The sequence below is a fragment of the Petaurus breviceps genome, unplaced genomic scaffold (assembly GCF_028583685.1).
Source record: "Petaurus breviceps papuanus isolate PSGF00001 unplaced genomic scaffold, PetGlider_PUasm1.0 90734, whole genome shotgun sequence".
NCBI classification, from domain to species: Eukaryota; Metazoa; Chordata; class Mammalia; order Diprotodontia; family Petauridae; genus Petaurus; species Petaurus breviceps.
This window is the reverse complement of record NW_027187327.1, coordinates 9,747,318-9,763,831: the sequence shown is the minus strand read 5'-3', so window position 1 is coordinate 9,763,831 and position 16,514 is coordinate 9,747,318. Positions and strand designations below refer to the sequence as shown.

Genomic DNA, 16,514 nt, shown 5'->3' with positions numbered 1-16,514 from the left:
CCACATTCATTCCCTTCCTCCCTCGTCACCCACCCTTACAGGGAAGATAAGCAATTCAGTATAGGTTGTACATGTGTAGCTATGCAAAACATTTCCATAATGGATATATTGCAAAAGACTGACTATATTTCCCTCCCTCCTATACCATCTCCCACTTATTCTATTCTCTACTTTGATCCTGTCCCTTTTCAAAAGTGGGTGCTTCCAACTTCCCTCCCCTCCAGCCTGCCCTCCCTTCCATCATCTGTTTCCCCTCCTACTCTCCTGTAGGGTGAGATACCCTATTTAGTATGTATGTCATTCCCTCCCTGAGCCAAATTCAATGAGAATAAGGTTGACCCCTTCCCTTTTGCCTTCCTGTTCTTCCTCTCCATTGTAACCATTTTCCCTTGCCTCTTCTATATGAGATAGTTTGCCCCATTCTGTCTCCTCATCTCCTGTCATTACATTCCTCTCTCACCTCTTAATTTCACCTTTTAAGTATCATCCCTTCCTGTTAAATTGGTCCTGTGCCCTCTAATCTATGTATACCCATATACATGTAAACACACGTTCACATATGTATTCATACACCCATATACCCTCCTATGTAGATGTATATGTGTATTGTATTCCCTTCAACTGTTCTCATACTGAGAAAATTTTCATAAGTTACAATTATCATTTTTCCATGTAGGGATGTGAATAGTTCAACTTTGATAAGTTCCTTATGGTTTCTTTTCCCTATTTACCTTCTCATGCTTCTCTTGCTTCTTGTATCTGAATGTAAAATTTTCTATTCAACTCTGGTTTTTTCATCAAGAGTGCTTGAAAGTCCTCTGTTACACTGAATGACCATATTTTCCCCTGAAACATGATACTCAGTTTTGCTGGGTAGGTGATTCTTGGTTTTAATCCCAGCTCCTTTGACCTCCAGAATATCATATTCCAAGCCCTTCAATCCCTCAGTGTAGAAGCTGCCAGATCTTGGGTTATCCTGTTTGTGTTTCCACAATATTCAAATTGTTTCTTCCTGGCTTCTTGTAATATTTTCTCCTTGATCTGGGAATTCTGGGACCTGGCTATAATATTCCTAGGAGTTTTCTTTTGGGGATCTTTTTCAGGAGGTGATTGGTGCATTCTTTCAACCTCTATTTTGCCCTCTGGTTCTAAAACATCAGGGCAGTTTTCCTTGAGAATTTCTTGAAGGATGATTTCTAGGTTCTTTTTTTGATGATGGCTTTCAGGTAGTCCAGTAATTTTTAAATTATCTCTCCTGGATCTATTTTCCAGGGCAGTGGTTTTCCCAGTGAGATATTTCACATTGCCTTCTATTTTTTTTCATTTGTTTGAATCTGTTTAATAGTATCTTGATTTCTCATAAAGTCACTACCTTCCATTTGTTCCAGTCTAATTCTGAAGGAATGATTCTCTTCAGTGAGCTTTTGAGATTCCTTTTCCTTCTGGGCAATTCAGCTTTTTAAGGCATTCTTCTTCTCGTTGCCTTTTTGAGCCTCTTTTGCCATTTGAGTTAGTCTATTTTTTAAGGTGTTATTTTCTTCAGTCAGGTTGTTGACTCTCATGTCATAATTTTCTTGCATCAGTCTCATTTCTCTTCCCAGCTTTTCCTCTACTTCTCTTATTTGGTTTTCAGAATCCTTCTTAAGGTCCTCCATGGCCTGTAACCAGCTCATATTTTTCTTTTAAGCTTTTGGTGCAGGAGCTGACTTTACTGTCTTCCTCCTGTTCCATGCTTTGATCCTTTTTGTCCCCAAAATATGAGTGTAAAGTTGGGTTGCTCTGTTTACTTTACTTCTCTCATTTGCTCATGTTGCCACTCAATTACTTGACTTTTGGGCTTTTTGCCACAGTGGGACTATGCCACCAGACAGGGGAACTTCATACCAAATGCTGGGGTTTTCTCAGCTGCTGAAGGTATTAGTTGGGTGCCCTCTCTGAAGCCTCCACTCACTCTGGCAAGCTGGTCACACACCCCAGGACCTCCACCCTAGACCTCAATCCAGATTCAAGCAGGTTAAAGCAAGAGAGATACCCCTCAGACTGGTCACTTGGTCCCCCTACAATCTGCAGGCCAGGACCTGAAGCTGCCACGTGGCTGCACCTCAGCAGCTTTCGCCCTGGGGGCAGAGGCTGACCACACTTCCAACTACTGGATCCCAAATTCCACACTGCACTCACCTCTCACTGTGCCCTTTGCATCTATGTGTTGATAATTCTGGAAAGCGCCACAGCTGTTGGTGATCTGAAGTCCCCCCCAGCTGGCAGCTGGTCAGGCCCACCCTGGGGCTAAAACCTTAGGGGCTGGAGTCAGCTCCCAGAGCACTGTGCTGGCTGCTTTCTGCCAGCCTGCCAGGTTATCCTCAGTGGGAGGTTAGCTTCTCTGTGTCATTTTGTGGGTTCTTTAGCTCCAAAGTTTCTTCAGAGTCACCTTTTACATGAATTGGAGGAGGTGAGAGCCGGAGCCCTGCAGAAGTCCTCTTTTGACTCTGCCATCTTGCCTCCGCCCCACCTTCATTCATTTTCAAGTACAAAATAAATCAGTTCTAACAAGTTGGCTACAAAACAAGCCTCTTTATCGGAGCTATTTTGCTGATCTACCTAAAACTATCCAATCTTTTGGAAACATTCAGTTCTGGCATCTCTTTACACAGATAGAATGTAGAAAAGATATTCAAGGAAGATTAGAGATGGAATTAAACTGCTTTGGGTAACATGGAAAGAACCCAGAGCTCTTTAAGGATTGGCAGCGGGCATGCTTATGGCCAAAATAGGTTTTGTTTGCAAATGGAAAGTTGCACATGTATAATTTGTAATGGGACTCTACTCTCTCACTCCTTTTCTCAGACAAGCTGATCTCCAAGAGCCCATCCATCTCTAATGTTCTTTGAGACTTTCTAAGTTTAGTTTCTTTATTTAGCCTTTATTTTTCAAGTTTACACCACAACTTCTGCTTCTGAAGTCAGCCAGTAATATTTAGAGAAAAGGGAAAAAAACGTGTTCTTATTGGTGGGAAATGCTTTTTATATTCTCTTTTTTTTAATTTTGAGCTTTTCTTTTCCTCAGATGCATGTGATCTGCTTTACTCAGCACTAGTTGTTGATTAATAATACTCTAGGCTTCAGTGCTTGTGTTACTTTGGGGCATTCAAAGTGATTGAGTTATTTTTGTGTCAAATCACGTTATTGCACATTTAACAAGTGTACTAAATAGATTTCTTCATTCATAAGAACTGAAACATTGATTTTCTTATAATTAGATGTGTCTTTTTTTTGTTTGTTTTCCCCAGTTTATTAAATTATTTTTCACTTTCAACATTCACTTCCATAAGTTTTAAATTTTCTCCCCTTCCCTTCACTCTCCCTCCCCAAGACAGCTTGCAATCTGATATAGGCTCTACACATACATTCCTCTTAAATACATTTTCATATTAGTCATGTTGCATAGAACAATTGTAATGAATGGGAAAAACCGTGAGAAAGAAAAAAAAAGCAAAAAGAAATAGTCTGCCTTCATAGTTCTTTCTCTGGATGTGGCTGGCATTTTCCATCATGTGTCCTTTGAGATTATTTTAGGCCTTTGCATTGCTGAAAAGAACTAAGTATCAAAATCAGTCCTTGCACACTATAACTTTTACCATGTACAATGTTCTCCTGGTTCTGCTCCCCTCATTCAGCATAAGTTCATAGAAGTCTTTTCAGTTTTCTCTTGTCTGTCTGTTCATCATTTCTTATAGCACAGTAGTATTCCATTATGACATTGATATGCCACAATTCGTTTATCCATTCCCCAATTGATAGGTATCATCTCAGTTTCAAGTTCTTGGCCACCACAAAAAGAGCTGCTATGAATATTTTTGTACACATGGGTCGTTTTCTCATTTTTATGATCTCTCTGGGATACAACCTTAGAAGTAGTATTGCTGGGTCAAAGGTTTATGATATTTCTTTTAACCACATACCAATTTATGTAAATTTCAGATGTGCTAGAAATTATAAGCATCAGATTTCATTGATGTCAGAGCAATTGAGTAAATATTCAGTAAATATCTATTTTGTATAAAATTCAGTACCTTTGTTTTGTGAATTATTTAAAAAAAATAATTTGATAAAAGAATTTTGGTATTTACTGCTAAAGAGCATAGAATTTTATTTTATTTTATTTTATCTTTTTTAAGCAGTTGGGGTTAAGTAACTTGCTCACGGTTACATGGCCAGTTATTTCTGGGTGTGGCGCTAAGTATCTGAGCCCAGATTCGATCCCAGGTCATCCCGACTCTGGGGCCAGTGCTCTTACTCACTGTGCTCCCTGGCCACCCCAGAACATAGAATTTTAGAACCGAAAGGGTTCCATTGTTTGGTCCAAACTCTTGTTTTACAGATGAAGAAAATAATCCCAGAGACTTCATGTTCACAGACGTTTATTTTTTTCACAACTTCTTGCCAAAGAAGAAATAATGCTTTTGCTATTTCTATAACAAAGAAAACTGAAACTTAGAAATATTATATACCAGTATTGTTGTCAAGAATACAGCTCATGCTCTATCTTTATTCTTGCTGCAGTGCTCTAAACTCTATTTTTAAACAAGAGAAACAAGTGATGTTTGAATAGGGCTATAGTGTAAAACATTTAAAGTATGATATTATAATGAACAGTAAATAGAAAGACTTTTTGTTGTGAGTTCAACTAAACTATAGGTAATTTCTTGATAATCACACAAATATTTCACAGTGAAAAGGAGGAATAGATATAATATGTTGTAATTCCTGCTTCTTTCTTGCAACTTTATCTCATGTATAAACCTTGCAGTCCCACTGAGTGTAGAAAGTGCTGGGCAGATAAACAGGTGTGGAATTAAATCCTGAGGATCATGAAAAAGCTTTAGATCTAACAATATCAATTTTATGGTAGAAAAATTAATGTGAAATTGGTAGGCATTTTGTGATAGTTTAGATAAAAACCCATAAAAATACTTAAAAGCTTCAAGTTATAGTTTCACTTTTCTGTATTTGAGTTTATCTCAGAGGATGTTATGTGTGTGGGTCATCACTAAGGAACCAAGTAAAATATGTCATTTGTTTCAGTTCTAGGAAATGAATACATATTTTGGATTAAATTCCTATTTGATCCCTGCAATTTTTTTCTTGTTTTTGTTAAAATAATAAGTTGACACAATAAAATATAATGGGATTAACTTTTTCTGAACTAGGTATTTGGTACTTGAAAAGTTGAATAAAGAAGATGCTGACCGAATTCATATCTTTAGCTCTTTTTTCTATAAACGCCTTAATCAAAGAGAGAGAAGAAATCTTCATGAAACAACGAACCTTTCGTAAGTTGAGTTAAAAAAATTTTTTTAGTTCTTGAAATGTTAATAAATGTTATAACTTGCTATTCTGATCAGAAAATTGTATTTGGCAACATCATAAAAACAATTCACTTATGTTAGACTGTGAAGTAAGGGGGGAGCGTGTTTTCGTGGAGTGTGCTTTTATCAGATCTAAAAGCAGTCTGCATATTATGCCTGAGTTGTTGTTTTAAGGGGGTTCTTTTGGAGGAGGATGGCGTGAGGGAGTGTTTCGTTCTTGTCAGAGATAGAGTACTGATAGTATACCAGTGGTGATATGACTTATTTTTTGTGGATAGCTAGTAACAGGAAGTGCAAGGCATACTCGTACTCATGACTTCCCTAAAGTATACTAGTTTGAAGATTTGACTTGGTCACAGCCTGTTTTCTTTTTTCTGACTCCTAAATGTTTTATATCATATGGAGTCTATCAGTTTTTGTTTGAAAATGAATATGGTTATAAAACAGTGGGGAGACCTTTTGATGCATAAAAAATGCGTACAGTACATCATTTCTTTATTTCATCTTATAGGATACAGCAGAAGCGACATGGGCGTGTTAAAACATGGACTCGGCACGTAGATATTTTTGAAAAGGATTTTATTTTTGTTCCCCTCAATGAAGCGTGAGTAGAAATTTTCTTTGTATCTACAATATTTGTGGTAGTGTTTTTAGAGTATTTGTTTTCAGGGTAAAACCAAATAAACTATTAATTGATTACTTTTACAAAACATCTCTTAGTAAGAACTTGTATATATTCATGCTTTGTAAGCTACTAAATATTTTCTAATGAATCCTACATGATATTGCTGGATCATAAAATTTTCACATATATTACTATAGCATGATTGTTCAAGTACTTTTCAGCAATTTGGACACAGTTATCAAACAGATTTTTTTTTCTTGCAAGCTACTCAATATTTTCAAATGAATCCTAAATGATATTGCTGGATCATAAAATTTTCACATATATTACTATAGCATAATTGTTCGAGTACTTTTCAGCAATTTGGACAGTTTTCAAACATTTTTTTTTTCTTGCTATCAATATCCTCTTTCATATATAATTCCATTAGTGTGATTTTCAAGGTCAGAAGGGATCTGCTGAAATATCTTGATTTGGGAGTTATGTAATCAGACTTATGCTTTCAGAATATCATTTTGGCAGCTCTGTGTATTAGAGCTTAGATAAGGAAGGGACCTGATATAAGGAGCCCATTTAGGAGTGTGTTGTAATAATAATATATTTGAGATGTGATGAGGTGGGGAGAATGGGGCAGAGGAAAGAGAATTTGGAGAGGTAGATTCAGCAAGGTTGTAAGTAATTGATAAAGAGAGATGGGGTGATAAGTGAGTGAATAGTCACAGATAACTTTGAGGTTACAGACCTTGATTACTAGAAGAGTAGTACCTTCACCAGAAATAGGAACTTGAAGAAGGAGGAATTTATGGAGAGGGAATAATAAATTCAGTTTTGAACATATTGACTAAGGTGCTTGTTGGATGTCCCAGTGAACATGTTTGGCAGGAATTGCAGAACTGGAGCTCAGGAGAGTGATGAGCGCTGTATATTTAGACTTGGTAATCAAATGATGGTTTAATCAAGAAGCTATGAGAGCACTGAAAGAATATAGAAAGAAGAAAGAGCCTGGTACTGGCCAAGGGTTTACCTGCAGAGATAATAATGATCCTTCAAAAGAAGACTGAGGAAGATTGGTCAATAAATAATAGGAAGAAAACCCAGAGAGAAAATTTGCTCGACAGAAAATATGCTAGAAAAAGCAACTTCAGTTGTGATGGCATCAAAATTCAGTTGCCAAGATAAGGGTTGAAAAGCAAATTGGGAGGAAGGTGGGTAAAAGAGTAAAAAAAAGGGGGGGGGGTTGTTTTTGTTGTTGTTTTTTTTTTTTGCCTTTGGCTTTATAAGAGAGGAAAGATGATAAATTGACAGTATGGTAGCAACATGGCATGTTTTTAAATGTAAGAGAAATATGAACATATTTATAAGCAACACAGAAGGAATCAGTTGGTAAGGAGGTATTAAAAATTACAGAGAAGAGATAATACAAGATAAGTTGCCAGGGGAGTAGGAAGGGAAAAGGTTCAAACACAAAAGTAGAGAAGTTGTTGTTAAGGAGGAAAAGGTCTCAATGTTCTCAAATTCTCCCTTCATCATTTACTGGTGTATAATCCTTGTCAGCTTCAGTTTCCTTATGGGTCAAATAAGGGTGATAATAGCACCTTCCTCACAGGGTTGTGAGAATGAAGTAAAATAATGTGTAAAGCACTTGTAAACCTTGAAGCACTGTATAAATGATAGTCTCTGTAATCATTATGGTTATTATTATTTTTATCTAATAAGCGGGTTAAGAGGGCGAAAGCTTGAAACAGGCTCTTTAGTGGCAAACTGCCCTGAACCCATAAGAATGATAGTCAGCAGTTAGAATTGATAAATTCTCTCATCTTCACAGTTAGTGATGGTACCAGAGCCTGAGACCTTTCCTGATGCTGCTGTTCATGAAGGGAAAGTTGAGAATGACTCCCCAGGATTCCATTGTGAAATTATAAAATAAATAAAACTATGCTCTAGGTTCTCACAAATTTTTACATATATGTAGTCCTAACTCTTAAGGATACATATTTAAACATCAGAATAAATGCATAGAGAAATATGAAAACTAGTTTTCCTGAAATTTTGTCTCCTGAAAATTAATTTCCATATCCTATGATTTATGTTTTACTAAAATTAGGTCTTTGAGGTCACTCAGAGTTAAAATTGCCCCAGCAAAGAAGGATGAGGGGAAAAAAGGGACTACTAAGAGGGTGTAGGCCCAGACGTCAGATTAGTATGGTGGATTTGACAGATAATCCGGATCCATAGCATTGTGACTGGGAAATGGATTATTTTAAAGCAGGGCATTGGATTAGTTCATAGAAAGAGGGAAATGAAAGGAAGCAGATTTTTAATAAGTTAGGGTCATCTATGGATCAGACAAATGAATAATAAGTAGCCAGGCAGCTTATTATCAGTTAAGTAGGGTTTGAAATTGTCCTGGCTCTTCACAGATGACCATTCACATTAGCAGTTCAAGTTAATTACCATTGGTCCTAGGAGAGAATTGTTGCCCTGGTCTTAACTTTGAGATAATGGGTAGACAGGCATTAACACAGCTGTGCTCACAAAGAAAGATTACCTAACATTGTGATTGCATTTTAAGTAAACAAATAGCCGTACTTCCTAAAACTTTGTATACAGGAAATAGGAAAATATTTGTGGTATTATACTAGAATGTTAATTCTGAAAATATATAGGTATATAATGTCCTTTTTAAACAGACTCGTCCTATTATTGTACTGTTGATAAGAGCAATGGATAGAGGAATTGTTTTTTTAAATACTAAGCATTTCTGATTTGTTGAAAAGAGCAGAAAAATATTTTTCAAATTAATTGCTAACTTTAATAAATGTCACTAATATACAGTAGTTGATTTTTTGTTTGTTTTTGATATTATTGTTAATTTCTTTGCAGTGCACATTGGTTTTTAGCTGTTGTTTGTTTTCCTGGCTTGGAGAAACCCAAGTATGAACCAAATCCTCAGTACCATGAAAATATTGCCAACCAAAAAGGTTCAGCTGCAGAGGATAGCTGTACTTCTTCCTCTTCCTCAAATGAAATGGATAGCTTACAAAACTCTCCTGCCAAGCCTGTAATAAAGAAAATACCAAACAGAAAGCATAGCATGGCTTTAATTGACTCAAGCATTGCAAGTGAAGAAAGTGACTTATACTGTCAGAGAAGCCCTTGTAGTGGGAAAAGTATTCTGAAAAAAATTAATCATATTGAATGTGAAACTAAAGTAGAATCTGCTTGTCAGAAACTTGATAATAGGACTAAAGATGAGAATGGCATGCAGAATGAATTTCTACCTTCACATCATACAGGTATGTGTTTTAAATGTGTTTTTAAAGGACAGAATATTCAGAATAATTTTAATGTTTTTATGAAGAGGATTAGGAATTAAGGTGTGTTTTTAAATAGAAATAAAAGTCATTTGGCATTAGAATTGAAAGCAGAACAAATTATTTGCAAAATCAATGAAAGTTTATCTATATTTAAAAATCAAAGCATTGCTGTTACTTTCCAGTAATTCCTTAAGCTTTTGATATATCATGATTTATGATAAATAGCTGACATTAAAATTTTTATAAAAGTTATTATATATTCTATTATTAAAATATTTTTAAAATATCCCTTATGCTTCTTTCTCATCTCCCCTATTCTCTTTCATGTTTTGTGCCCTAAGATGCTAGTAGTCCTGGTTCCTTTGAACTTTCATGTTTTTTAAAAATTTACAATGAATTATAATGGAAATTTTTGGATTTGCTTTAATTTCAAATATCAAAGTAGAAACTCTGTTCAGTTACAGTGGTACTACAATTGCTATATTGAGAAATGATGAAGGTATAATTTATTCTTTAAGGTGTTTTCAGTAATGCAGTAGGAAAAATCCTAAATTGAAGCTTAAATGTTTAGGGAATAGAGTATTTTGGTTAGTTCATGTTTTAGTCTTGTATTTTTTAGAGATGTTGATAGTATATAAGTACTTTTCAGTGCTTCAAGGTAACTATTCTGAATGTCCATTCTTATTGCAGGGTAACATAGATGGAAAAATTCCCCAGATGGAAGGTTCCCCAGAACAACACCCAAAAAACCTCCTTAATTATTTATATAGTGTAGTATAGCACTTAATTGAAGTCAAATGTGTAGATTTAGCAAACATTTTATTTTAAGGCAGATTAAAAAGTTTAAAAGTAGGCTGCTTATTTCTGAGGAATTTGAAGCATATAAATAATAACTTTTAAATTTTACAAAAGGAAAAATAATAGGGAAGGGAAGATATATCAGAAAAGATAAGAGAAAGGAGGGGGTAGCTAAGTGGCACAGTGAACAGAGCACCAGCCCTGGACTCAGGAGGACCTGAGTTCAAATGTGGCCTCAAACACTTAACACTTACTAGCTGTGTGACCTTAAACAAGTCACTTAACCCCAATTGCCCTGCCTTCCCCCCTCCAAAAAGACAAAAAAAAAAAAAGAGGAGACTATATTTTGGAGAGAAAACACTAAAGACAAGGAATAAAATTGGTGTGGTAAAAGAGTAATAATATTGATGAATAAGGGGGGATCAACCCTTCAGACCTGTCTCCCTCAGAAATTATGATCCAAATTCCTCTATTCGTTTCAGTTCAGTAGACATTTGTTAAGCACTTGTGTGGTACTAAACACTATGCTAGGAATACAAAGGCAAAAAAAAAATCAAATCCTTTCCTCAAAGAGGAAATAAAACGTGCACAGAAAAAAAATAATTCGAGAAAAGAGAGGGCTAACAAGTTGAGGGGAGGTGCCAGTTCAGAAAGGTACCTGCTTAATCCTTTAAGGAAGCTAGTGATTTAACCTTAACAAAGAGAATGTTCCAGAGAAGGGAAGACAGCCTACGCAAAGAGATAGAGATAGAAGTAGAAGCTAGACTAGAATGTTGAGTTCAGGAAAAAGTTAAGATTATGATATGGATGGAATGTAGAGTATATGAGAGAATAATGTGAAATAAGCTTATTTGTGAGGGACCTGAAGAGATCGTTTTTTATCTTTAAAGCAAAAAGAACCCTTTTTTGTGTGATGAAGAGGTATGAATAATCCATTTGACAGATGAATTAATATTCTTGAGCCTTCTCACTCCTTTGTCTCTTCCTGGGCATACTCTGGGGTTAAAAAGAAGCAATGGTCTTTTTTATTCTTGAATATTTAAACTATTTAAGTGATGAAATTGATCTAAACTCTCTGATTTTGATGGCACAAAATCTCATATCTAATTATCATTGATTTTTATAACTTCACTGCTTTTCCACGTTATGGGAATCATTACCCCATTATAACTTCTTGGTTTGTTTTATTTAGCTAAAAGCATAGTAAAGCATGCAATTTATCTTTCTTATTTAGCTTTTTGGAAATTTGACTTTGACAGAAATAATCCACGTAGTATATGTGTCACCACTGAATAACATAACTCAAAATAGATTCTGTAAATGTCCAATTTTGTCTTACCTAGTTAGGGGAACAAATAATGACAGGCATTAGGCTGCTTGTAGTACAGACAAATTAATGGGCAATTTTACTTTTCACCTGAGTGTTTTAATTTGTATAATCTTGGTAAGTTTTTCAACCATTCCTAGGAAGAGCTCTTTGTAATGGTATACAGGAAAAGCTTGTAAGTTTTCAAATTATGTTCTGTAGAATATGAGTTTAAAATTTATATCTTGGAATTTGAAGAAAATAGTAATTGCAGGCATATTTAATTTGTGTAAGCCTCTCTTGTCACTGATGCACACAGCTTAATCCTGATAGACATTACTATTCCAGGACATGAAAGTAGAGGATTTCGTTTTGTAGTTGTTCCTGTCTTTCATTTTTACTCACACCACTAGCACCACTACCCATTGTTCATTTGAAAATTAATGATGCATATAATATAAAACATTCCCTGAAAGGTCAATTGCATATTGCCAGGCCCTTCTCATTACAATCACAATAGTGTCATTTACATGAGAAAAATTAATTTTGAGTTTCAGATGTACCTGATTTTTTAAAGTTAAATTTTATGTTTATTTTTAGTTTACATCATTCATTTCCACAAGATTTTGAATTACAGATTTTCTCCTCATCTTTCCCCTACCCACCACCCCAAAACAGCGATACTGCTGAATGCCCCCCACCCCTAATCTGCTTTCTCCTATATCCTCCCCCGTGCCGCCTCCAACTTTCCAGTAGGACACGGTGGATCTCTATGCCACGGTGCCTGTATATCTTATTTTCCAGTTGCAGGTAAAAAATCATAATAATTATATATATTTTAACATTTGATTTTAAAACTTTGAATTCCAGATTCTTTCCCTCCCTCCCTCGTCACCCACCCTTACTGGGAAGATAAGCAATTCAATATAGGTTATACATGTGTAGTATGCAAAATATTTCCATAGTGGATATATTGTGAAAGACTGACTATATTTCCCTCCATCTTATCCTGCCTCCCAACTTGTTGTATTCTCTACTTTTGACCCTGTCTCTTTTCAAAAGTGTGTGCTTCTAATTTCCCTTCCCCCCAACCTGCCCTCCCTTCCATCTTTCCCCCTCTCATCCCCTTCCCCCCTTCTCTCCTGTAGGGCGAGATACCCTTTTTAGTGTATATATCATTCCCTCCCTAAGCCAAATTCAATGAGAGTAAGATTGACTCATTCCCTTTTGCCTTCCTGTTCTTCCCCTCCATTCTAACAATTTTCCTTTGCCTCTTCTATATGAGATAATTAACCCCATTCTGTCTCTCCCCATCTCCTCTCATTATATTTCTCTCTCACCTCTCAATTTCACCTTTTAAGTATCATCCCTTCCTATTTGATTGGTCCTGTGCCCTCTATGTATACCTGTAAGTATATATACACACATTTACATATGTATTCATACAACCATATACTCTCCTACATAGACATATATATGCATGTATGTGTGTATACATTTATATTCCCTTCAACTGTTCTCATACTGAGAAAAGTTTCATAAGTTACAATTATCATATTTCCATGTAGGGATGTGAATAGTTCAACTTTGATAAGTTTCTTATGATTTCTTTTCCCTGTTTACCTTCTCATGCTTCTCTTGCTTCTTGTATCTGAATGTCAGATTTTCTATTCAACTCTGGTTTTTACATCAAGAATGCTTGAAAGTCCTCTATTCCATTGAATTACTATGTTTTCCCCTGAAACATGATACTCAGTTTTGCTGGGTAGGTGGTTCTTGGTTTTAATCCCAGCTCCTTTGACCTCTGGAATATCATATTCCAAGCTCTTCAGTACCTTGGTGTAGAAGCTGCCAGATCCTGTGTTACCCTGATTGTCTTTACACAATATTCAAATTGTTTCTTCCTGGCTTCTTGTAATATTTTCTCCTTGATCTGGGAACTCTGGAACCTGGCTGTAATATTCCTAGGAATTTTCTTTTTGGGACCTTTTTTAGGAGGTAAGATTGGTGGATTCTTTCAAATTCTATTTTGCCCTCTGATTCTAAAACATCAGAGCAATTTTCCTTGAGAATTTCTTGAAGGATGATTTCTAGGTTCTTTTTTTGATGATGGCTTTCAGGTAGTCCAGTAATTTTTAAATTATCTCTCCTGGATCTATTTTCCAGGTCACTGGAATTTTCCCATGAGGTATTTCACATTGCCTTCTATTTTTTTTTTCATTTGTTTAGATCTGTTTAATAGTATCTTGATTTCTCATAAAGTCACTACCTTCCATTTGTTCCAGTCTAATTCTGAAGGAATGATTCTCTTCAGTGAGCTTTTCAAATTCCTTTTCCATCTGGGCAATTCAGCTTTTTAAGGCATTCTTCTTGTTGCCTTTTTGAGCCTCTTTTGCCATTTGAGTTAGTCTATTTTTTAAGGTGTTATTTTCTTCAATCAGGTTGTTGACTCTCATGTCATAATTTTCTTGCATCATTCTCATTTCTCTTCCCAGTTTTTCCTCCACTTCTCATATTTGGTTTTCAGAATCCTTCTTAAGGTCCTCTATGGCCTGTAACCAGCTCGTATTTTTCTTTGAAGCTTTTGGTGCAGGAGCTCTGACTTCACTGTCTTCCCCCTGTTCCATGCTTTGATCCTTTTTGTCCCCAAAATATGAGTGTAAAGTTGGGTTGCTCTGTTTACTTTACTTCTCTCATTTGCTCATGTTGCCACTCAATTACTTGACTTTTGGGCTTTTTGCCACAGTGGGACTATGCCACCAGACAGGGGAGCTTCATACCAAATGCTGGGGTTTTCTCAGCTGCTGAAGGTATTAGTTGGGTGCCCTCTCTGAAGCCTCCACTCACTCTGAAAAGCTGGTCTCATACCCCAGGACCTCTACCCTAGACTGCAATCCAGATCCAAGCAGGTTAAAGCAAGAGAGATTACCCCTCAAAATGGTGCCTTGGTCCCCCTACAATCTGCAGGCCAGAAGCTCTGAAGCAGCCACGTGGCAGCAGCAGCTGCACAGCTGAGGTACCTCAGCTGCTTCTCCTTCTGTGGGCGGAGGCCAGACCGCTCTCCAAACTCCCTGTTCCCAAAGTTCACATTGACCTCTCACTTTGTCCTTAGTATCTATGGGTTGATAATTCTAGAAACCACCACAGCTGCTGGTGATCTACTCTCCCAGAGTCCCTCCAGTCAGTAGCCAGTCATGGCAGCCCTGAGGCTAAAACCTTGGGCTCACCCAGGGTTGGGCTCTGCTCCCAGAGAGCTGAGATGGCCCCTTCCTGCTGGCCTTCCAGGCTATCTTCAGTGGGAGGTTATTTTCTCTCTCTTATTTTGTGGGTTCTGTACTCTAAAGTTTGTTTAGAGTCATTTTTTACATGTATTGGAAGAGATTGAGGTGGGAGCCACGTGGAAGTCCTGTTTCTACTCTGCCATCTTGGCTCTTCTTCTCCTCTCCCCCTCCCCCCAAGTACCTGATTTTAAAACAAGTTTTGAAATACTGTCTCTTTGTATATTAGGTACATCTACTTGTTTTTATACCTCCTCTCTTCACTGGGTAGGGTAATTCATGATTTACCCACATAGATCTCTTTCTCATCTAACTTGACTGGTTGTATCTGTCCCCAGCTGGGTGCTATATTCTTTCCCTCAGGCTTGCTGCACAGCCCTCAACAACACAGGGTTTCAGGACCTTATCTTTCCCACCCCTTCTGTTCTCAGTTCTTTGGCTCGGCATTAGAAGTTGAAAGATTATTCCCCAGGACAGCAGCTTAAAACTTTACAGTACTGGTGTCTGGTGGGCTTTTGCTCCTAAAGGGTCGCCAGGGCACCAGAAAGAGGGAAGGAGCAAGGGGGGCTGGGGGTTTGGGGAAAAGGCTGAATATAGAAGTAGATTTTGATGTAAGCCTGTATTGTGTTCCCTGTCCTTAATATTTAAAGTTCTGGCTTTTGTAAAACATGGGGATTTTGTTTTTTTGTTACAGAAAATGTTAAATTTAACCATTATGTCTTAAAGTTTTAAATTTTTCTTTTTTTCTTACTGCAGCAACTTAGATTTATCCATTTAATTTTTTGTCTGTATTCAGAACTTCTCTGTATTGTTTTCTTGCACTTTTTATTTCCTTTATGGTATTCAGGTTTTCTGATTTGTTCTGTTTTTCTGGGATACCTATATTCTTCTGTAGGTTATATCTGTGCATCTTGACTTCAAGGCCTGTCACTTTGGCTTGTATATAAATCATATGTTCTTTTAGCATTGTTGCCTTTTACTTATCTTCTGAATTTTCTTCCATTTTCGTATTTTCAGGTACCTTATTTTACCCCTCAAGGATTCTGCTTCTTTGAAGCAATTGTCCTTCATTCACTTTTACCTGATCTGCTGATTATTTTTGTTACTGCTCTTCTTTATTAAAAATAATTTTTTTTCTGCATTGAGAGGTCAGAATTTTCTAACCAATATTTGTCGCTTATTTCTTCTTTTGTGATTTTTCTTTCTGTAATTTACTATTCTCTGCTCTCTGGGCCATCCCCAGGATTTTCTTTAATCAGGCATTTTTGTTTCATTTCATATTAGTTTGCCAAGAGAATGCTGCATTCTCTTGTGGTTTTTTTCTCATTCTGACTTTAGTGTTCTCTTTGTTGATTTACTTGCTCATATATTAGGATCTTATTGAGACCTATTCTTTTCATTTTTGGTGTTCAGCCTTTTTATATTACTTGACTTTCTTTACTACCTGTGTGTGACCTCAGTTGCATCATCTGTAAAATGATGGGTAGTATTAGGTAATCTTTAAGATACCTCTCACTCTAAATCCTATGATTTCCTTTTCCTTAGGCACAAAATAGTCACAAACACAGAAGCTGAAGGGAAATGGGAGTTTTCAGTCCAAGAGAAGCTTTTGTGGGATACATATTTAAGTCCTAAATGTCATCATTACTGAACCTAGTTCAGAGGCTTGCTATCTCAAGCAAGTGGTTAAAAATGCTAGAATCCAGGGTATAAATTCCAATATAACTTCTGAATGAGATACATTTTTTAATGAGTACTATAACTTTAATACAAAAGAGTTAAAAGAATAACCTATGTTTTCTTAGATTAAAAATATATATTTCCT

At 36.4% G+C, this 16,514-nt stretch overlaps 1 protein-coding gene across 8 annotated transcripts in view; it reads left to right on the top strand.

Annotated features, from left to right (window-relative positions):
• SENP6 (SUMO specific peptidase 6) overlaps positions 1-16,514 on the top strand; it is a 138,756-nt gene that overhangs the window by 108,840 nt on the left and 13,402 nt on the right. For all 8 annotated transcript variants that reach the window (XM_069066996.1, XM_069066999.1, XM_069066997.1 and 5 more), the window contains 3 exons: positions 5,207-5,329; positions 5,877-5,969; positions 8,874-9,286. In XM_069066996.1, coding sequence (XP_068923097.1) covers positions 5,207-5,329; positions 5,877-5,969; positions 8,874-9,286 — 629 coding nt within the window. The remainder of the gene's footprint in view (positions 1-5,206; positions 5,330-5,876; positions 5,970-8,873; positions 9,287-16,514) is intronic.